The 22,916-nt window shown below is 39.5% G+C and overlaps 1 protein-coding gene across 1 annotated transcript in view; it reads right to left on the bottom strand.

The window, feature by feature from the left end:
• LOC145393698 (papilin-like) overlaps positions 1-22,916 on the bottom strand; it is a 131,508-nt gene that overhangs the window by 49,428 nt on the left and 59,164 nt on the right. The window contains exons 15-25 of the mRNA XM_080267745.1: positions 20,816-20,989; positions 19,220-19,402; positions 18,719-18,860; positions 16,878-16,945; positions 14,715-14,840; positions 11,564-11,702; positions 10,447-10,575; positions 7,471-7,684; positions 6,197-6,378; positions 4,320-4,529; positions 292-516 (exon numbers count right to left, since the gene is read on the bottom strand). Coding sequence (XP_080123871.1) covers positions 292-516; positions 4,320-4,529; positions 6,197-6,378; positions 7,471-7,684; positions 10,447-10,575; positions 11,564-11,702; positions 14,715-14,840; positions 16,878-16,945; positions 18,719-18,860; positions 19,220-19,402; positions 20,816-20,989 — 1,792 coding nt within the window. The remainder of the gene's footprint in view (positions 1-291; positions 517-4,319; positions 4,530-6,196; positions 6,379-7,470; positions 7,685-10,446; positions 10,576-11,563; positions 11,703-14,714; positions 14,841-16,877; positions 16,946-18,718; positions 18,861-19,219; positions 19,403-20,815; positions 20,990-22,916) is intronic.

Below are 22,916 nucleotides of genomic sequence, written 5' to 3'. Positions count from 1 at the left end.
TTACTGTCAAATCTCATGCTAAACCCAACAAAATTCTCATACACAATCTTATTACTTATAAACCACAAACTCTTAATCTCATATATGACTTAGTCATACTTCATGCTAAACCACTACTTCTATTCTCATAAACAATCACACAAGATACCTTCTAAACCACAAACTCCTCTTTCATTAATGGTTTATTGTCACATGATGAACCACACAAATTCCTGCTCTTATAAATACTTCACTATCAGGTCTCATGTTATACCACAAACTCTTACCCTTATAAATACAGTAATAGCATACCTTCTCTGTTGGGTCCTCCTGCCACAGTGATGCCATCAGGACAACATCCATGAGCATATGTGTTGCAGGTACACCCACCATAGTTCTCACCAGCAGCGGGTGTGTGGTTGTCAGGGCAGCAACCAAACTCAGTGTACTGACAGCCACACCCAGCATTATTAGGTCCTCGTGCCACTGTCTGGTTGTCTGGGCAGCATCCATAAGCACTGAACTGACACCCACAACCTGGCAGAAGACATTCATCCTTAACAAATCCTGCATACAATATACCCATACACTAGAAATCTATACTTTTGCCTTCTACCTATTTATTGTACGATGCCATAACCCGCCATTTTACGAAGGTGGCCAAAGCAAAAAATTCTCCAAATAACTCTTTCCTAAATCAAGCCTCCACTGTATCCAGTTCTGCCTTCCTACATAAGAGGTCCTTGAAGGCAATGTGTAAATCAACCAACCACTGGAGTCTGGGTGTCAGAGTTTCATGCTGTCACAAGTTGGTCAAGTGATATACCACAAATTTCCTGGACGATTCCTATTTTTGCAGATACATAAATTTTATAGGTTAGTTACTGAGACACTTAAAAAGATAAAAAAACTTCAAAAACAATTATAGCATTCTAAATAACACATCTGATTAATCCATCTATCTATCTATTGCCAGATGCCTTAATCCCGTAAGGGGTGGCCACAAACAAATCGCCTCCATGTCGCCTGGTTCCCCGCCATTTCACTGCCCTGCTCCCAGCTCACATCCCTCTCTCTCATATACTTCTCCATTTCATCCCTCCATCTCATTCTTGGCTTCCCTCTCCCTCCCCCCCACCTCCACCTCACTTACATACACTCTCCTCGATAGTCTCTCGATCTCCATCCTCTCCACGTGGCCAAAAAACCTCAGTGTATCTCTCCTAACGCTTTCTGTCACATCCACATTCACACCACGATGCTCCTTCACTTCCTTATTCGTCAGTCTCTCCCTCCATGTAAATCCAAATGCTCCTCTTAAATAACTCATTTCCACTGCTCTCACTCATGACTTGTGTCCTTCCAACAAGGTCCAAGCTTCACTTCCATACGTTAGAACTGGTATCACAATATTGTCATGCAGTTACTTTTTTCCTTCCATGCTCACTTCCCTGTTCCTTATCACTGCTTTCAAAGAACCAGCAACCTTTCTTCCTTGTATCCTTTCAAGCACTTCACCCTCTAAACTTCCATCCTTACTCATCACACTACCCAAGTACTTAAATGCATTCACATTTTCCATTTTCTCACCACCCAACCTCATTGTACATCCAGTGACTTCATTCCTCTCAAAGACCATAACTTTACTCTTCCCTACATTCACCTTTAGATTCCATTTCTTACACACTCTTCAAAACATTCACCAGACCTTACAGTTGCCCTTCGTCTTCACTTAACAAGACAGTATCATCTGCAAGCAACTGTACAGGGAGTTTCCAAACATTGCCCTCGCTCATTAAAGCTGCTCCAATATCTACTGCTCTATTCTGTATCTCTTTTATAACCCCATCCACATACAGACTGAACAGCCATGATGACATGACATCCCTGTTTCAATCCAACATTCAAACAGAAAAATTCACTCATTTCACTATCCACACGCATTGCAGCCTTAGCTCCCTCATACGTAATCTTCATGGCATTCAGCAACTTCCCATTTATTCCATATATTCTTAATATTTACCACATTCCATGTCTATCCACCCTGTCACATGCTTTCCCCAAATCCATGAAGGCCACATACAACTTCTTTCCCTTCTCTAGAAACTTCTCCACTCAAGACTTAAGAATGAATGTCTGACCTACACAACCTCTTCCCTTCCTAAAACCTACCCGTTCTTCTCCAACTAATTCCTCTGTTCTTTCCCTAACTTTGTCAATAAGTATCCTACCATATAATTTTCCTCTTACACTAAGAAGAAAAATGCCCCTAAGATTATCACACACTTCTTTTACCCCTCTTCCTTTGTACAGGGAAATAATTATACCTGACTTCCAATCCTCTGGGACTCTTACCTTCCTCCCAGGCTAATCTGCACATCTTCCATACCCATTCCACTGTTATTGCTCCCCCATGCTTCAGCATTTCACCACTTACTCCATCAATTCCTGGGGCTTTTCACCATTTTGACTTTCTTCATTGTTTCCTCTGGTTTCATCTTACTGATTTCTTCCTCTCTTCTCACCTCCCTCCTTCTCCCAGCCATTCCCCAGCCACTTATACATGCATCACTTCCATTCTCTATGTTTAACAGTTCCTGAAAGTGTTCTCTCCATCTGCTCACTTTTTCTCCCTTCTCCACTGGCAATCTACCATTTTTATCTTTCACTCCCTGACTAACTTCTATATAACCATGTCTAACTCTCTTTACCTCTTTCCAGAACATTTTCTTACGTTATCTACACTTTACACTCAAATTCCTTCCAAATTCCTCATCTTACTCTCTCTTACTAATCTTTTCATCTCTCTCTTCCTCTCTACACATAACTCTCTCTTCTGCCTATAAACTTCCTCCAAGCCCCTGCATCCCATCCACTCCCTATATGAATCTTCTTCTGTACCACAGTTTGATTCACCTCTTCATTCCACCATGCTGTTCCTTGAACTCTCTTTCATCTTCTCTTCAACCCACACACCACGTCACATGCTCCACAGATTTCTTCTGTGAATATCTTGCACACACCATCCACCTCTCCCATCTGCTCCAAATCATATTTACACAATTGCTCCTCCACTTCTCTCTTATATTCTGCCTTTTTCCATTCTCTTGCAACCTTTCTATCCTCCTTATAGACTACTTTCTCCTGTCCTTCCCTCCTTCTATTCCTCCATTGCATTTGAACCTTGATTTTCACCATCACCACATGATGGTCAGAAAATCCACTCCCCCAACCTCTGAATGCTCTTGAATCCATTACACACCTTCTCATTCTGTCATCCACACACACACACATAATCAATCACTTCCTTCCATTCACTCATTTCACCACTCACCCTTCTCATCACTTGCTACATGTACCTGTGGATCATTTTGTGTCTAAAGAGGGTATTGGCAATCACCAACCTCCTCCCTGCACAATGTCCACTAGAACACTGCCATTCTCATCCACTTCGTCAGGCACACACCACTCACCAACTACTCCATCCACCTTCACATTCCTTACTTTTCCATTCATATCTCCAATCAGAAACATTTTCTTATTCTTTTCAAACTTTTTCATGCATGCTTCCACATGTGCCGAGAACAATTTTTTCACCCTTGAGTTGGCACATCACACACATAATCACCCACATGTGTAGTCCTACTTTCAATCTTACCCATACAATCCCTGAGCTACCTGATCTATACTCTCTTACACTCTCCTTCCATCTCTTGCAAACAACAATACATATGCCTTCTACTGCCCTCTCATTCTCACCTACTCCCGCACATTTACCCCATCCATATTCCCACTCCCTCACTCTCACCTCTCCAGTTAGTCTCAGTTATTCCATATATGTCCACTTTTGCACCCTCAAGCACCTGGACAATCTCTCTCTCTTTTGCCTCATCATTTGCACCCCTTACATTCCATGTCGCAATCCGTACTATGTCCTTTGTTCAGTTCTTAGTCATCACCTGTTACTCAGTCCTGGTCTGAGGCTTCTTGTTTGTATTTTTAGTTAGATGTTTTCTGGGGAGGGGCACTAATCCTCCGCCAACCCACTTGCTGTCATGTAGGGAACATGTGTTGGTTGGTTATAAGGTTACCACCCAGTGTTGTAAATGATTTCCTGGTTTACAGGAAATCATCTGGCTTGCCGCTCAATGTAGAGCTACCCTGAAACAGAGTACCATTACATTAAGAGGGTGGATGATGGGTACCCCCACCTACCACTTAGATCTGATTAATATCCTAGTTAATATATTCTCCTGGTTCAAAGGATATTACCTATATGTTATTCAACCTCCAACTTTACTTCAGTTAAATTTAAATCAAAAGCAGATACTCTAAACTACCTTGCAAGTTGGGACCCTGGGCTTCAGTGATGTGGTCCGGACAGCAGCCAAACATAGAGGCAAGGCAGCATCCTTCCTTGTTGGGCCCATGAGCGGCAGTGTAGCCATCGGGGCAGCAGCCATATGAGGAATAAGTGCATTCTGGTGGCAGCTCGGTGGTAGAGGGGGTTGTGGTGGTCAGGAGCTGGATGATGGATGGTGTGGTGGTCTCTGGGGATGAGGAGAAATGCTTAATTGTTTGAGAAAAAATAATCTAGTGAGGTAATAGTCATGGGAATAGAAAAGATGAGAAGAGAATGGAAATAAATACGTCACTGTGGTTGGTGGGGGTGCCCATCATCCAATGTTGTGCTGACTTATGGTCTCTACACTGAATGACAAGCCAAATGGTTTCCTGTAACCCAGAAATCCTGCGCATTTTTATATCCAAGGGGTGGTTGGGTTTATTGCTCACATAATGCCACTCAGGGATGAGTGAGGCTGGTTGCTCTCATCTTAAATGTCAGGACCAACTTGCCTAGCCCTGGGCTCCTATGCTCCTCATGGGGCAACACATGATTAAATGATGAACAGAGGGATGGATAAATTTGTTATCCAAAATGGAGAGATGTATTATAAACTGCAGTATGTACGGCATATCTTACCTCGTCATGATTTTATGGTGCCGTTTTAGTATAGAGTACGGGAACTGGTAAAAGTAATTATAAACAATAAAAGTTTGAACTGTCCGTCATTAGAGCTCAAAGACATAAAAAGAAGTGCAAACATAAATGGAACACCTGCAGGGGGTTAAGTGTGGTGTAAAACAAGCTGCATTAGGTAAATTTGGTCAAACATGAAGTATTTGAATATTCTAGTAATACATTACTAACATGCTGAAAGACCTGGATATGACACTATTAATGGGAGTTTTCTTACTTTCAATACCAGTAATTAAGTCTTAAGACACATGACAACCTGCCATATAGGTGTCAGGTAGTTAAGCTTTTGTGAAAAATGTGCATCTGATCATGGATGCTATCAAGTCCCTCACAAAAGCAAAATTCTCAATCCTCTTTCTGACTGCCATGCCAAAATCCAGGTAAGTTTTCCCACTTCATCATTTAATATTTGAAAAACTCTGATGTTCATAAAATCTTCAGAACCATCACTCAGAAATTCATTAAATTTCATGTAATTTGGTGCCATGAAATTGATTTCTCCCTGAGTAAGCATAACCTGTAAATGATTTGTGTCCATGTACATTTGCAACTTTCTCACTCCTTATTATCATGTATGGAAGATCAGTAAGTTTTGACAACGATGATGCTATTCTTGGGTGGTAAAACAAATTTTCAGCTGCAATATTAGGTACAAGCAAACATAATCATGAGTCACTGTGTTGACGGGGTGAACAGCCTACTCTCCTTGAAAGCATTGTAGATGAAAATCGCTAGTCAACTCTAAAGGATCAAACTTATGCATGTGGCATGGTTGTCACTCCCAGTCTCTAACTACCAAACCAAGAGGCATTTAGAAGGCATATCCCATATCACAGAGCAATAATATGGAGACTAAATATACATACCAGTGTTATATTTACTTTACACTATTCAATTATTCCAGTCATTACACTCCTTTAACATGTAATCCCATCTCCAAATCAAATTTATCTACCTCTTTCATGTAAGTACTGGATATCCACATCTACCTATGCATATGCACTGCATTCCCACTCACATACTTCAATGTTATTTATTCAGCTACAGTTATATGCTCCAATTTCACCTAACGTCCTATCCCCTAATATTTAGCAAGTTAATTCACTTCTATCTAACTTGTTTAATTCCACAGCACTCACCTTTTCAGTCCCCATCATCTGGTTCACTTTGACTCACCTAAGTCATCTGGGCAGCCCTCGAAGTTTTCTCCCTTGGCAGGAGTAAAGCCATCAGGACAGCATCCATGCAGCGAGTCTTTACAGGTGTCACAAGGTCCACTACCCTCACACTCCACATCCTCACAGCCTGCATTGTTCTCTCCAGTTGCAGCTGACACACCATCAGGACAGCAACCAAACCTAAAGAGTGACACAGTATGCTATGTAATGAATGAATCTGTGAGTGCGATCCTGAATGCTAAATTATAAAATCTTATGGTTACACCTAGGAAGGCATAGGATAAAGTTTTAACCCATGGTGTCCGACGTTTATTTTTGCTGACCCTTACTCCAACCGGGGATTTCTGGAAAATCACTGTTTTTTCTAACCATAATATCTCAGCTAATACTTAGCCAAAAATAAAAAAACTAAGTGTCATAATATTCAACAATCCTTCGACTTCAAGCTGATGGCCTCAGATTGTCCTGGTAGTGCGCAGTCAGAGAGACAACCTTTGGAAGTGGGGTAACTTTTCGTGTTTTTTGAAGCTGAGTCTGTATGCGTGGCACCAGTAAGGCTTATACTAGCCCTCCACAAAAAAAAAAAAAAAAAAAAAAAAAAAAAAAAATCAACCACAAACACTATTTCCGTGTAGGTTTTAAGAACTGTGGTGTGAGTGTGCAGTGGTGTGGGCAGGGGAATGTGGTCACTATGGCAACGACCTTGAGGCAGGCTGGCTGACATCTCATTGGACACAGGGAAAACTTTTTGCTAGGTCTGTCCATGAGGTAGGCAGGTTGCTGGAGTGTGACTCAGATGCATGTAGGAAGGTTGCCAGTGTTTGCCTGTGGTGATAATTACCCACAAAATATTCAAACAATGCCGCGAAACACTAGATTGTGTATACATGCTACCCAGACGTCACCAGGTGGTCATCTATACATGACACCTGGATGCCATGAGTTAAGAAGGGACCTCATGATCAGATGACCTAACTGGTATACTGCAGGAAACTATGCTGTTTGTAAAGAAACCATCATGTGAACGAGGCTGACCCATGCAAGCACCAACATTCAAATATGTCACTTATCCACACTATAACTGATATTCCAATCTCACACTGCACTTCTTTTATCACTACAGTATTTACAGAATGACGACATATACTTGTTCTTCCATTATCATTCTCACGAGCCTTACAGACAAAAATTGTCACAAACTATATTTGTAGTTAAATGTCATGCAACAAGCATCACATCTGTTTATCTTATTAATGTAAATGATTAACTTACTTAGTTGTCTTGCAATCAAATGGCATGAGATCCTCACATCCCTCGCCATCAGGTCCTGTTGCCTCGGTCACACCATCCTCACAGCAGCCAAACAGAGAGTTCTCACACAAACCTTCACCCGGGCATCCCTTCCAATCAGGACCAGTGGCTGGGGTCACCTTGTCTGGGCAGCAACCATGGGGAGTATCTTCACAAGTCTCGATTCTGGGGCATCCTGTTAAAGAAATGGCATATAGATATAGTACTCATTACCAGCTGACATTTTGTACATTCTTTCTCAATGCTTGCCCACTGAGGCAGAGAACATCTTTCCTATATTATAAGTTTGCATATTTTACATCCTTTCTCATTATTTACCCACTATGCCAGGGGACATCTTTCATTTTACAAGCTGGCATTTTTTACATTCTTTCTCACTATTTACCAACTGAGCAAGAGGATATCTTTTTCATTTTATTCCTTCCATCTCCTGATTATAGGAAGCAAATCTCTTCATTACAACAGGTTGTTCAAAGTTGACTAGAAAAATTGGGTTGAAGCAAAAATAAACTAAAAAGGATATTGCCCACATTCTGGGAATTAAATTTATTGTTAGTTACTGAAAAATTGCTCATTAAAGTTCAACTGCTGTCTATATAGCTGATTTGTCAATTTCCCCCCAAGTTACAGTACCATTCATACATATATACGTACATAAACATGACACCATGCTTCCACCTACGGAATCCCCATATAAGGGTTAATAAAGATGATGATTTCTATGGACTAAAAGCTAAATCTAAAGTCAAAATCAGCTAATTACTTCCCAACAGTTGCAGGAAACTATTGAGAAAATAAATCTTAGCAGCGTGATAACATTTGTGACAATATGCAAGTCTCAGCTTGAATTCTGACTCTATGTACTTGATGTTGCATCCAAACAATAATTATTTCCATGATATGACAAGGTAAATAATATATATATACACAGTATATATATATATACAGTACAGTATATATATGAGACATCTGCCCACCAACCATCGACAAATAACCATTCTCAATAGGTAGTGGGTGATGGTGACCATCATCCATTCACCTGATGCAGTGTTGCCTACTTCTACTTTCACCTTTATCATTTTACCTGTGCTTGCCCTCCTCTCTTGTTATTTCTCCCTTTCCTTCATGCCACTTTTGTACAGGTATTACTCTTCTTTCCACTTCAGGTGGTTGTACAAAGTGTAACAAGCCTAATGGTTGCCTGTAACCTAGGGAAAATTTTACAGCACTGGGCAGCATGCATATAACCAGATAAATGAGTAATGTGGAGCCTGTTATGGTGCCCCTGTTAACTGGGAGAAGCAACACAAATGTGGCATCCATCCAAGAACCAAGCCTTCACACTTTTCCCATGCCTCGTAACAGTAAAGCGCTGTCAACTGCATGGGAATGTAAGTTCACTGCACTGGATGGCCCTGTAGGGGCGGCTGCTTGCCTACGGAGGATGTGTATGCTCAGCCAGACAGACTGGGGTTGATCAAGAACAACCACTCTCAATGCAGTAAGTCATCACTACATATATCTCAGGGATGTGTTCCACAACATCAAAACTTTTTTCATACAACAAATACTGTAAACTGACAGAAACTTATAAACTTCATAGTTAACACCTTATTAGGCAATCATTTTGTAATTTACTGTGAACTAAAAAATGAAGAAAAAGAAAGGAAAAGGGAAAAATGCAGCATACAATGAGAACTTACTGTAATTCATTCAAGGCAAGAAGTTTTATAAATTTTCAATCCCTTTTCAACCCTTTCAGTCTGATTAAATGACCCAAGGCAAGCAGTTTTATAAATTTCCAATCCGTTTTCAACCCTTTAACACTGATTAAATGACAATACTTCTTTCTTAAGTCATACTATCTCCACACAATTTAGGAGGTTAGATGCTGCCTTCATTAACTGCTTCTTTAACAGCACTCTCTCAAAAGCTGAATAAAATGATCTAGCAGCAAGAATACATATTAATGACAACCCATTAATGACATCCTTGAGGTGAAGTTGTTAAACCCTTTTCAATGTTGACAACTTTCATATTTCACTCTGGCTATTGTGATTTAATGTACTTTAGGGGAATCATCTCATAATGAAGGGGCTGATGAAGGCTGTATCTGGCCCCACCACCCTGAAGACTCTGTACCACTCTGCCTAAATGAATCTGGTGGTGATAAGAATAAATGACACAATTACATCACATCATTGTGATGAAGGGATTAACACCACTTCAGATCCAGCCAAAAAATAAAGATATATACAGTAAAAGTCCAATTCTTCGGCATCCAATTCCCCGGCAAATCTGACATTTCGGCAGTTTTGAGAAATAGTCCCATTTACGAAAATCTCTGATCGTTCGGTAGATTTTCCAATTTTTTTCTTCCTCTCTACTGCTGGGGACTTCTTCCAGCAGTAGCAGACTCCAATCAACCCCTTCTATTGTACATATGTAAATAAGGAACCTACTATAAGTTTAGGTACGGTAAGTGCATGTGAACTTGTAGGCCTACTGTATCATTATATTTATATACAGTATGTTCACTAATTTCTTTATTTTTCATATTCATGTATAGTACTGTATTCATTACAGTATTGTACAGTATCAAACAGTATACAGTACTCTCTCCAAACACATTTGTAATGATATGAGTAGTGATGATAATGTTCACCGAAACATATAAGGTACTGAGTGGGTAGGGTTTTTGATAATTTGGCAATTTTGATATTTCGGCACTTGCCTGGTCCCATAGATGCCGAAAAATAGGACTTCTACTGTATAGTGTAAATATACAGTATACATAAAGAATGAAAACGACATAAAAGACAAGAAAATAAAGAAAGTTAGAAAGAGAGACAGAAGGGAAGAAAAGGAAAAATATACAAAGACATACATACAGAAACAACAGAAAAGAAAGAAAAAAACTGGTGTGTAAAATCTGACCTTTCTGGAAGGGTCCTTTGGCTGGTGTTTCATTGTCTTGGCAACACCCAAACTCTGTCTCACTACAACCCTTCTCCTCAGGTGAGGGCTTCTTCTTGCACTTCTTCTTCTTCTTGTCCTTCTTAGAGGCTGAAAGGAATTAGCTCACTAATAATAATTATATGCATGAGACTGTTAATCATAATTAACATCATCAGCAGCAGCATCTTCCTAGCTCTGTAAGTAAGACTACAGTTATGGCGCACAACTCTGAGGTTGTCATTATCGTAACCTGGCAACCTACCATTCAAAAGTGTGTCTGATTTTGTATCATATTATACATGATTCATATTGTCATGCACCAATATATTATACCTGAATATTATTATACACGAACATATTATACACGAATCACATGCGTCTCATATTATATATGAAATCAGATGCACTTTTGAATGGCAGGTTGCCAGGGCACGATAATAACAACCTAAGAGTTGAGCACTACAACTACAGCTTGTTAAAAGAATGCAGATGATGATATATTGTACAACATTGTTCTGTAGAGTAATTGTACATATACTGTACTGCACTGCAGCATAATAATTCTACATGCACTCATTCTCAGGCTCTCACTGTCTTATGTCCCTTCTAAGCCTTTAATTATTGTCCTTGTTATCCATTATTAGTTATACATAAATAAGAAGCACATGAACTTACTCTGAACTCCATAACTTTTAAAATTAACCAATGATTTTTTTCTGTCTCAAGAACTGAGAAACAGCATTCATTTAATAATTTTAGATAAACTCTCCAAAAAATTTTCAGTTATGAATAAATCAAAGTTCCTTACACGCTGCAATATACATGGCAGCACTGTACTCAACATTTCTTTTAAATCACAATTTTCTTATCTTAGTTCTCACTACTTACTGAACAACAACCCAACCACAAATAAAGCGAGATCATTCACCTTTCTCCATTGGTGAATGTTTTTCCCATCATCACCTCCACCAAATCTTTATCACTAATACAAGTGTACCTGAAACTGTTCTGTATTGCTGAGTAATCTATTCTCTCAATTCCCATTACTGCACTTACTGTGCACCATGCAAACCACAAGTGCAACTAGGCCACCAACCTTTCTTCAGTGGTGTCTCTTTCTCCACATCATCGCCTGAGCTGAAGCCTGAACCCAAGAGACTAGACAGCCCCGACCCCCAGCTGCCTGACGCACCCCAGCCAGACCCTTCCCCAGATGCCTCATCACTTAGCGTCACCTGGAAGGGGTTGTCATTTAGTTGCTGGACCTCTTAATTTCTTGTCTCCACAATTACCTGTACTGTACTACCGGTAATTCTTGTCACAAGTGGATAAGATGGGTAACTGAAGTACAATAAACAGTACTGAATTCTGAGAACAAGTTTAATGTATTATTGGTTTCCTATAAGCTTTAGTGTATTTAGATGCTTGAAAACTGTCATATGGCAATTACTGTCATATGGCAATTACATGAACTGATTCAGTTCAAAATTACTGGTCATGTGTCAACCAGAGCCACATGCACAGTTTCTCCTGCCCAGCCATCCTGCCTGCAGCTGATATACAGGGATGTAATATCACATGTTTTAATATGATGAAGTTTAGAGTGAGATATCTGGTGCTTTTATGATTAAATGGAATGCTGAATAATAGCAAACACAGTTTTTAAAATACATACTACCGTATTCATTCAGGATAGTTACTGTTTCAGTATTCAACAAACTATATATCCTATCCGAACTATGAACTAAAAATATCTACAATACTTGAAATTATGAAGACTGATACCCTTTAATAAATACTACCATGCATTAAGTAACATAATTTCATACTGTACAGCTGTGAAGAAAGTGTGGTATTCAAAAACACAGCAACTATACAGTATATAATATTAACACAGTACCTGTAGAGTACTTAATATTATGGATTTGATGCTAGTCATGGAAGCTTAATTAAGGGAGAATTTTTGCAGTAGTATACCCCAAGCTCATCACTCTATATGAATTATAACAATTAATCTCTTCACTAAAGTGATGTCTTGTTTGTATTTATTCATGTTATCTTTGGATGATCTGATTCAGCTTAATGGAGACCTCTGTACTGTAAAGGTTAATAAAGGTTATACAGTATTACACCATTTCAGTTTAAGGTCTCTCTTATGCTCAATAAAATCAGAGGGAAATGGCAAATATCCACCATCATATTGAAGAGATTAAAAATGCATTAATCAACTCCTGGTATTGTCCCTTGACCAGGAATGGATAGTATTTACACAGCAGAATGGCTTCTTGCACCAAAGAAGCCTCAAAACCAGTGTATACTGTATACAAATGCAAAGCTGAACTGAAAGATTGCTGAAATAAAGATTGTTCCTCACTGAAGTAATTCATCATGAAATTTTTTTTAGATAACTGAATGTTATATGATTCCATGAAATAATGCTTATATCAAGTAATGTAACAATTGACTTAAATATAGAGAAGACCTGCAAAAGCCAACTTAAATACAGAAAAGAACAGTACTCTTCATCAAATACTGTACAATACTTTTATTTCTTTATGGGTTCACTTGTATCACATGCAAGCCGGCAGAATGAGTCTCCAAAAATACAATGTGCAAAGCAAGCATAACATATCCAGGCAGTTGAGTCAGTGTGAAGTGCTTGGGTGTGACTGCTGGGCCACACTGGGGTTGATGTAGGAGCCAGGCAGCAGGGGCAACAATATATTCTTGTGGAGTTACGAAGCTCTCTGACACCTCTTCCTTAACAATGTATTTTTTGCATATTGCATCTTTATATTCTCTTCTATGATATTGATGTCTTGCTTATATTATTATTTTTTCTTGACTCTGAGGATAAACTAGATAACCTGTTCCCTAAGGCCCATTAGCTGGTCTATTTGTCATATCATTCCAGAAAACAAAAAAAGCCATACTAAAGTTCTCATTCAGCAATGATAAAGAGTCTAATGGTATGAGCTGGGGTGTGTTTATGATTTTTAAAAAATAAGAAAATAATAAAACTGCTTCCTGCCCTAGCCATGGATCAAACCTGGGCTTTTTCAGACTACATACGACTTCTCTGATGATTTTCTAAAACAAACACAGTTTATGTAAATAACATCCAAAAAAATATTAATGCACCATAAATAGAAGTAACATGTTGTGGATGAGGTGTGTGAGACCATACTAAGCAGACAAGAACATAACCCCATGTGTAAGAGCTCAAGATTTCTCCAGCAAATGTTTAACACAGTGTACATTTACCTCTTGGAGTGACCGCTTTCTATGAGTTTCAGTTCTATAGTTTTTTGTAAATTTACTCTCAGATGACCTCTTTTCACGTTCTTCAGGTGACGAAGAGTCCTCACTTGTTTCATCCTAAAAATTTTTTTTTATGTTTAAAGAAACTGTACACCAAATTTCCAGGTGCAACATGTTTTATTTCAAGCAGTCAGCAGATGTTAAACAAAAAGAATTACAACAGTCAACAGCTTAGTGATACACTGAGTACTGTACTAGAGACCAACACAATATTATAATCTCTTACTAATTAATCATGCAACAAAAATGCAACATTATAGGACTTATTATGACTATTATTTCAACTACTTTAAGAGAAATATCACTCAAGACAATAATAATAACCAAACACAACACAGCTTACATAAATCATTGAGTAAAAAGCCATGAAAAAAGCTGGAAAAAAGAGAAAAACACAAATTCACAGACAGACATGGAAACACTAAAGCTAATGACAGTCACATTCAAAAACAAAATGCTAACAGTAACAGGCTGATTTGAATGACTCACAGAAACACGAAAGACATAAAAAAACGTGTCTTCCGTGTTTCTGTGAGCCATTCACAAACAAAACACTACCACAAAGACTGAAGCAATCACATTTAAGGCCCATTTAATAATCCTACAGCACTTTAGAACTACAAGTATAGCTATGTTCAAGCTTACCACTTTGGAACTACAGCTACATTCAAACTCAGCACATTAGTACTAAAGGTACATTCAAACAGCATCTTAGAACTACTGTATAGTACTGAAGAGCTACATTCAAACTTAGTTTTTTAAAATGACTTTATAGCTACTTTCAAACTCACATTCATACTCAGCACTTTAGACCTACAGTACAGTTACATTCATACTCATATCAATATGGTACTCAACACTTCCAAGTTATAGCTATATTCAAACTCACATTCAAATGGCACATACAATTAAGCATTCAAACTCACAGCTGTAGACATCACCTCCTTTCCCTCCACCTCTTCTTCCTCTGCCTTGGTTGTTGTCTCCACCATCTCTTCCTCCTCCTCCTCCTCCTCCTCCTCTGGGGTTGTGGCATCCTCACCGTCATCGTCCTGGGTGACACAAAGAACGTCACCACCATTTCCACAAGATAATCTCCTTCAACACAGCAATGTCTTTTTATAATCTCTTCTTGCTATCTTAAGTAAATTTAATTCTGCTCAGGAAAGGAAGGTGAGAATAATGAAAAATTAGCACCAAGCCACAATATGGCAGTATGGTACTCTGGGAGTAAAGGGAAAATAAATGCTTGAAAAAACAGACATATCAAGAGGAGAGGTAGGACAGAAGAGCAGAAGAGGACAGTAAGGAAAGAACGACTGGAAACAAAAAGGCCCGTTTCAGCCGCCTCTTTCGACATGCAAGGATACTGTGGAAGTGCTCTTTTCCCTCCCTCCCCAGGGGGATCTGCTCAAGGATGACTCTCTGACCTGGAAGGGTTAACTGGAGTCTTCACTAATCTCTTCTGAACTAAGTTGCTCTTCAAATCTGTACTGAACCATCTGGCTGCACCATGACAAGCATGAATTAATAAGGTATCATCACTGTGAAAGGGGTTAACTCAATTTCCAGTTTTCACATGTCAAAGGAGATCTCAGATATATGCAGATGGTTGGGGGTAAAAAGTACAGCCAGGATTCCAGAGGCTTGAAGGGTGTGTGAATGTGTGTCTGGCCCATATCACTGAGTAAGCTGCTAACGGTTCTCCCTCTTTTGTACTTTCCTTGTTTTCTGTACACTTCCTCAATTTATACTTACATGTATGAGATAAGTAAGAATGATGGTAAGGATGATGGATGTCCTTGGGGGGCATGAGTATGAGAAGAAGGGAGGACCCAGATACAGCTTACATCTCTTACACGGAATGGTTGAGCCTGTTTGCAAAATAACTGGCAGAGGGATCACCACACCCATTAATACAAAGAGGGGGGTTTCTAGCCCCTTGCTACCACTCACTTTTTAGTCCACTTGTGTGAACTATGAAGAATAGGCAGGTAGTATCATTTGTCTACTATCCCCAGGGTTTATGTCCTAATGTACTTAAATACCTGTCAATACTCTCAGCTTCTGCCTATTACTGGCATTACAGAACTGTACTAAGTTACTATTCTGCCAGCTGGGACACATTGATTTTATCCTGGCTGCTAACAGATTATCTGCTTCAGCTGAGGGCAGCAACTTGGCCTAAAGGGAAAATATCAATACAGGTACTTCCAAGCACTGGGGAAAAAAAAAAAAAAAAAAAAAAAAAAAATGAAAGCCAACCCATATCATCCCCTTTGAGCTGACTTGTAGGTGTCTGAGGTGAGGTTATCACAGTTCAGAACACAGTATATCAGAGCACATAACCAGCCCATTGTTCTTCCTGGGATTACACCATTAACAAAACCACTGCAATCCCATGTACATAAGACAAGCCTGTCACTTCTACCAGTGCTTTTTGACCACTAGGTAATTCAAAGTACAGTTAGTAAACCTTAACCTTTTTGCTGTGGTTGCTGTGCTTGAGTACTTTATTCAAGCATACACCAGAAGGTTTTGTTCAAATGAGATAGCTCTTAGCAATTATAGGTTTTAAAAAACTGTCCTGGGCACCCCCCCCCTTTTCTTTTTTTGCTACTGGTACAAAAAAGAATTTTGTCTTCACCAACCTCAAACAATCTTATTTAGTTAAGACATCAAAGAATTAAATCTGCTGTTTCTCTTAGTAACTTCATTAAGTTGCATGTGAATTAACTTTTTTTTTTTTTTTTTTTTTTTAACCTAAAGTTGCTTGTGATACATTACCAAATTGCACTGAATTAAAAAATGTGTTTTTGTGCTTTTAACCCTTCAATCATGAAACAGAAGCATGTGTCACTGTAAGGTGTTCACTTAGAGTTGCATTCTGCCTGCCCACAACCAGTAAATGAGGACTGATTACAGAGTACTGTATTGCATTATAAAGTACTTACTCATACATGGCTTAAAACAGAGAGAAAGCTATCACAACATCATACACTAGTACAAGAAAGATATACCAATGATTTAAGTTAATGACTAAACTTTACACAGCATAAGGCAATGTTACAAATCAGACAAATACTAACCTCATATTCACATTCCAATTCATCATCACTTTCCATGTCGACATCACTGTCTCCTCCCAGGATTTCATCTGTGAGAAAATGATGAACTACAGTATACAGTAGTATTTAAGTTCATATAATTCAGCATTTTTCATAAAAGCACACAATATGAAAATGGTGGAGTAGTATGGTAACAAAATATATATATATATATACTGAAGACAAACTACATTGAGAAATAGAGGAATTATGCCCATACGGTATAGTGAATATACAACTACCATCTAAGCAATTCACAGCACTACAAAAATTAAGCATCATATTCTTGTCAACTTCTGTGGCTTTCTTGTGATGATTCCTTACCTCTTATTTCTGGAGACAGACCATTAATATTCTCTTCTATGTTATTTGTGCAATCTATATTGATACTTGAAAAGCATCAAGACCATAAAGCCCAAGTGTAAGGTACTGCTGCTGTTGCTCAACCATGGTCTGTCTCAATGAGCAGACCCATCAACTGCAGGTAAGCAACCACCCCTATGGAGTTGTTCCAAAAGTTCCCAACACCAATGATGTGTCTGCATTTTAGTGTGGCGTGTGCTGTGCAGTGCTCCATTATGTATGCTATACTGTATGGGCTTATTCTACAGTTTGGCATGTGGTATCTGTGACTCCACTCAACCCAAATTTAAGCTGGTACATGAGGAAAGAGGAGTAATGTCCTGCTCTACGCCTAACTAAATGAGCTTGATCATCTCTATTTAAGGACACCTGCAGTGCATGGATGTCAGGAGGGAGGGAGGCTTGTAGCATGGTGTTGTGACTGAGTTGTTGTATTGCCCTGTGTATGAAGTAAGCATGTATGTGTTGCCTCACTGCTAGTGTTGGAATGTGTGGAGGTGGGATATTGTTGTAGAGGGCTTGATAATGTTCATGAGGTGACTGTTCTATGTGCTTAGTTGTGCTGTATGTCTCTGTCATGCAGTGACAGGGATTTTGTGTGCTTGCACAGGCTGCTGAAAGGAATTGTGTGCTCCTCATGTTAAGGTATTCTCTGACAGGAGGACTTTAGATTCAAAGTGTAAGTGTGCTGTGAAGTGGTTTTGATGCAGCCAGTGGTGAAGCATAGGGAATTGTGTATGATTTGCAAGGTGTTGTAGTGGGTATAGATAAGATGGCAGCCCATGCTGGGGATGCATAGGACATTACTGATTTAATGCACTGTTTGTGGAATAAGGAGAATATTTATTTTTGTTCGCCAAAGTCTGGACTGTATTTACCTTGACTGCACCAAGTCTAGAGGTGTACTGCCTCTTGATGCAAAATAAATGTTAACCCCTTCAAACCAACTTTGTGTTTCTATTTTCTTATTGCTATTTCTAGATATTTTATTTAAGGTACACTTTTTGATCTGGAGGGGTCAGATATAATAGCCTCAATCAGTCCCCTCAGGGTAGGGCTGCTCTCTTAATGAAAAGAAAGAATCTGGAAGTAGCAGTAGTAGTAGTATTAGTTGCTGCAACCCTAGGCCCGTCCAAATGAGAACCCAGTGGACTGTGGGCTGAAGTTGCCCTTCTCCTGCAGTCCACCATCCTTCAAGGGGGATAAGAAGGAACTGAGGGATGTTTGTATGACCAGGATGTGAAAGCCACCTGGTCACATCAGAGGCATGCTGTCATACTGATGCCACCACGTGAAAGCATCCCTCTCCAGCACCCAGGAGGTAGTAGGAAAAAATATGAAATACATCATCATATAAAGAAGTTAGGGAAATAGTGCCAGAAAGCCTCCTATGCTGATGAAAATATAAGCCCAGGCCATACATTGGAAAAATAACAAACAACTCAATGAAGGTACTGTACCTGTGCCACATGGATGGTTATTGCAGGAGTCAATGGAATAGGGAATGATGTTTCCGTCGCACTGCACTGCCGTGGCCAGTTTGGTTCCCACATAGCAGAAGATTTTACGGTGCTTTGTACCTCCTCCACATTCCTTGTCACACTGCACACACACACAGACACACACTTATTGCTGAAGGTTTTTGTACAGTGCAAAAATTATACACAACATGCAGATACCAAAGTTCTATTTTTCACATAATGTGTGATTTTAAAAAATATGAATTAATACCCAAGATAAATGCTGTACCAGTATTTCATAGCTCACAACAGCATATCACACTATACTAATTATAATCATATATCAACATGTCACCTGCATACTAAAAACTTTCACTGCTCAAGCCTCATTCAAGTTTTTCTTCTAGCTAATGACAAACAGTTATAAACAAGTGAGACACTCTCAGCAGCTAAAGGGATACAGAGAAGACTATCAAGTGCATATAAATCAACATGACTAACCCTGCTCCATGGACCAGCGAACCATTTCCCTTGGCAATTCTTGGTGCCATTACAGGCCTGTGACTCGGTGAAACGTTTGTCTTTGTCACAATTGACCTCTTCTACAGACCGGACCTGACCTGACTCCCACACTCCACACAGAACCTCCCGGGTCTGTATGCCCTCACCACAGTCAGCTGAGCACTGGGGATACCAGGTGAGAGGGCGAGATGTAGGCATAGTCCTTTCCAAATCAGAATTACACTTGGCCATGAGTCATACTCTTCCACACTTGCCTATAATCCCTCAATCTAACTTCATTATCTGTAGTTATAGTCCATTTCAAGGTAGAATTACTTTACAGTTACCAGTGGTAGAGTTTAAGTGAGGGAGTAAGGGATTATGGGCAGGTGGGGCTGCATGTGTATTGTACTGGCAAGGTGAAGTTATGTAATGGTATTGCAAGCGTAATAAACTACCTATTCTGACATTTTTTTTGCTATTAAGTACAAGCTACAGTACATTATTTTAAAAAATGGCTATTACAATCCTACAGCCTAATGTCCAGATGATTTGCCAGTTTCAGCCAATTCACAGGTCCAGTTGTGTGGAAAGCATTGTGATATTATGGGAAACATCCCAACTATAATGACAACTGTCTTTATATCAATTAGCCACAAAGACTTTCAGCATAGTATCAAAAATATCCCACTACAAACAATTACACATCATTCTGGAAAGATGTTTAATGCAATACAGCACACTGACAACTAAACTGATGCAGACTCTGGCTAACGAATGATTAATTGCATTAACATTATCTCACTCTCATGACTAGGATAATGCTACTATTTTTTCCCAGCAAATGTTAGAATATTCTACTGAGTTGAGGGTGAGTCATAACAGCCTTATGAGTGATAACCTGTCCACATTAACTCTCTAATGATCAGGATAATTTTAGCACTATATTTTATTCTGGGTGTTAGATTATTTTATTCACCTGAACATTAAACATAACCCTCTGAGAGTGTTAATGCATACAATGTGATGATACTGTCTGTAATTATAACCTGTAAAGGATTTTATATTATACAGAAGTTATTTACTGAACCACGATGCTGGGGACTTGAATGCTGAGTGAATGAGTGTGTGGCCCATTTCACTGGGCACACTGTTCATTATTGTTCCCATTATCATTTTTCCCCATTTTCCTTCCTTACTGATTCCCACCTCATTCCACCTGTCAGTGGCAAAAAGAGGTGGTGATAAATGAAGTAGTATGCTGTAGTACATTCTACTCCACAACTAATATAATCATATCACCACAACTGATCATCAAATTTAACTATTAAGGTCATGGTCACTGCTATTTGCAAACAGGATAATGAATGAAACTTTTCACAATTTATCTTCCACTTCCAGCCACATTTGGCAGTGATGTTGGTGAATGCAGTAATCATTAACAGTTATCATGGAATCTTTGTTGAGCTCCAACCTCCCCAATAAAGCTAACCAAGTCTAGGATTCTTTTTCTTCCCTAGCAAAAATAAGAACAGTGGAAGCATCTCATAATTATGGCAAGTCATAGAAAAATCATCACCACTTTCAAGTACTTACTGCACTCCACTCAGAGGCATACCAGCGGAACTCGCACTCAGTGGCCTCGGAGCAGTTGCGGGAGATGTCAGGGCGACGGGAGGCAGGGCAGTAGTCCTCATCCACCACCTTGCCCTTCTGACTCACACACAGCACTGACCGTGACTCATTGGTCAACCCACAACCATTGCTACACTACAGGGGATGTAGAAAGGGGGTGTATGAGTATATTCATGTCCTAAAGGCTCTAAGATGAGTATAATCATCTGGATGTAGCAAGAATAAAATTACATGCATCCCTAGTCAGACCACAGCTGTTGCTACAGTACCACAGATTAGGAAACAATAATGCAATATTCATTAGGCTACCAGCAGATGAGTTTATTCAAGTCAAGAAGGGCTCAGAGTTGAGTAACAAGATCCTACGCTGGAGCCCATACCCATTGCTACACAGGAGGGGGACTGAGAAAGTGAGTGTGGTTGGTATAGGCTCTCCACTGAGACTGGGGATGTCTTTTTTTTTTTTTTTTTGTTCTTGCCATCTCCGGATGATTTGATTCAGCTTTGAATAGGAATTTTCAGATAAGAGAGGCCAGATACAGCCTTGGTAAACTTCCTCTATGAGAGTTGCCTTTCCTAAGCTGAATAGGACAGTCTAGTTACAACAAGAACGAAACATAAAGGACATCACCTATATTCAAGGGGTTAATGAGAGAGAGACAAAATGTAATAACAGAAAAATTAGGTGAGACTAATGACGCTTTCTGTATTGCTCTGACTTTTCATTTAAACATTCTTAAGGGCAGGTTAGAAAGAATATCCATACATCCTTCAAATATAATGATGACTTTTCACATTTCATTCTTGTTAGTCATATTTTTTTGCTGTTGTTGTTGTTTAAAGGAGCCCACTTGTCTAATGGGGATGAGTTAACTGAATTTCAGTAGAGCACAGTATAAGCTTGTGATTACACAATAGGGTAATCCAATATTACACAAACCATCATGGACTACATAAACAATAAGATTAACTGGGAGGCTGATGGGATACTCCAAAAACATATAACCTACTGAAGACCATATGCAAAATAATACATAGGTTCCGCCAAAATATGATGCACATAATCATACTGCACTTACTATCAATGGAAGTGTCCATCAGCTAATGCCATGAACTCTGAAGGCTTGAGTGATAAGTGAAGGCTTGAGTGATAATCACCACATCTCACTGGATACTCTACTTCAATACTTTTCTCTCCTTACTTACTGCGCTTATCTACTAGCGTCCTCAACACCGAAGATGCTTATGCAACTACAAGTATTGACAAATCATCCTTAGCTTTACAGTGCAGTATGGCACATGCACCCAGGGTTATTTCAATTATGATACAAAGCAGTGTAAAACATCTGGGCATCACAACTCTGGCTAAATCATGTGCCATGACTTTTAGGGAAAATTTTTTGTTGGATAACAGCCAACCCAGACTGATACTGGGATAAATCAAGAGTTACAAATCATGATTATAAATCTTCCTCATTCTTCATGTCATTGCACTTCTTTTGACCTCTCCTGTCATCCATCTTAATATCTTACCTCAGTTGTTGCCGCTGGCGCTGTTCAACCCGGGTCTGTTGGTCAAGCAAACCTGTCGACCACAGGAAAGCAACCACCACTATAGGGTTGTCCCAAAGGTTCCCAGCACTGTTGATGTTGTGTCTGCATCTCAGTGTGGCATGTGTTGTGCAGTGCTCCATCATGTCTGTTATATTGCGTGGGCCTATTCTACAAGCTGGGCACGTGTTATTTGTGATTCCACCCAACCCAGATCTAAGCTGGTTGCTGAGGAGGGCTGGATGATGTCCTGCTCTAAGCCTGGCTAGGAGAACTCGATCATTTCTATATTAGGACGCCTCCGACGGTTGGATGTAAAGGGGGCGGGGTCTTGAAGTATGGTGCTGTGGTCAAGGTTTTGTATTGCTCTGTGTATGAAGTGAGTATGTAGGTGTTAATTCACTCCTAATGCTGGTATGTATGGAGATGGGATATTGTTGACGAGTGTGAGATAACGTTTGTGTAACAACTGTTTTATGTGACAAGCTGTGCTGTGTGTCTCTGTTATGTA

The sequence above is a fragment of the Coenobita brevimanus genome, chromosome 25, assembly GCF_032717465.1.
Source record: "Coenobita brevimanus isolate Jiangsu-jjx chromosome 25, ASM3271746v2, whole genome shotgun sequence".
Lineage (NCBI taxonomy): Eukaryota > Metazoa > Arthropoda > Malacostraca > Decapoda > Coenobitidae > Coenobita > Coenobita brevimanus.
Note: the sequence above shows the minus strand (reverse complement) of the source record. Positions and strands in the feature narration are given on the sequence as shown.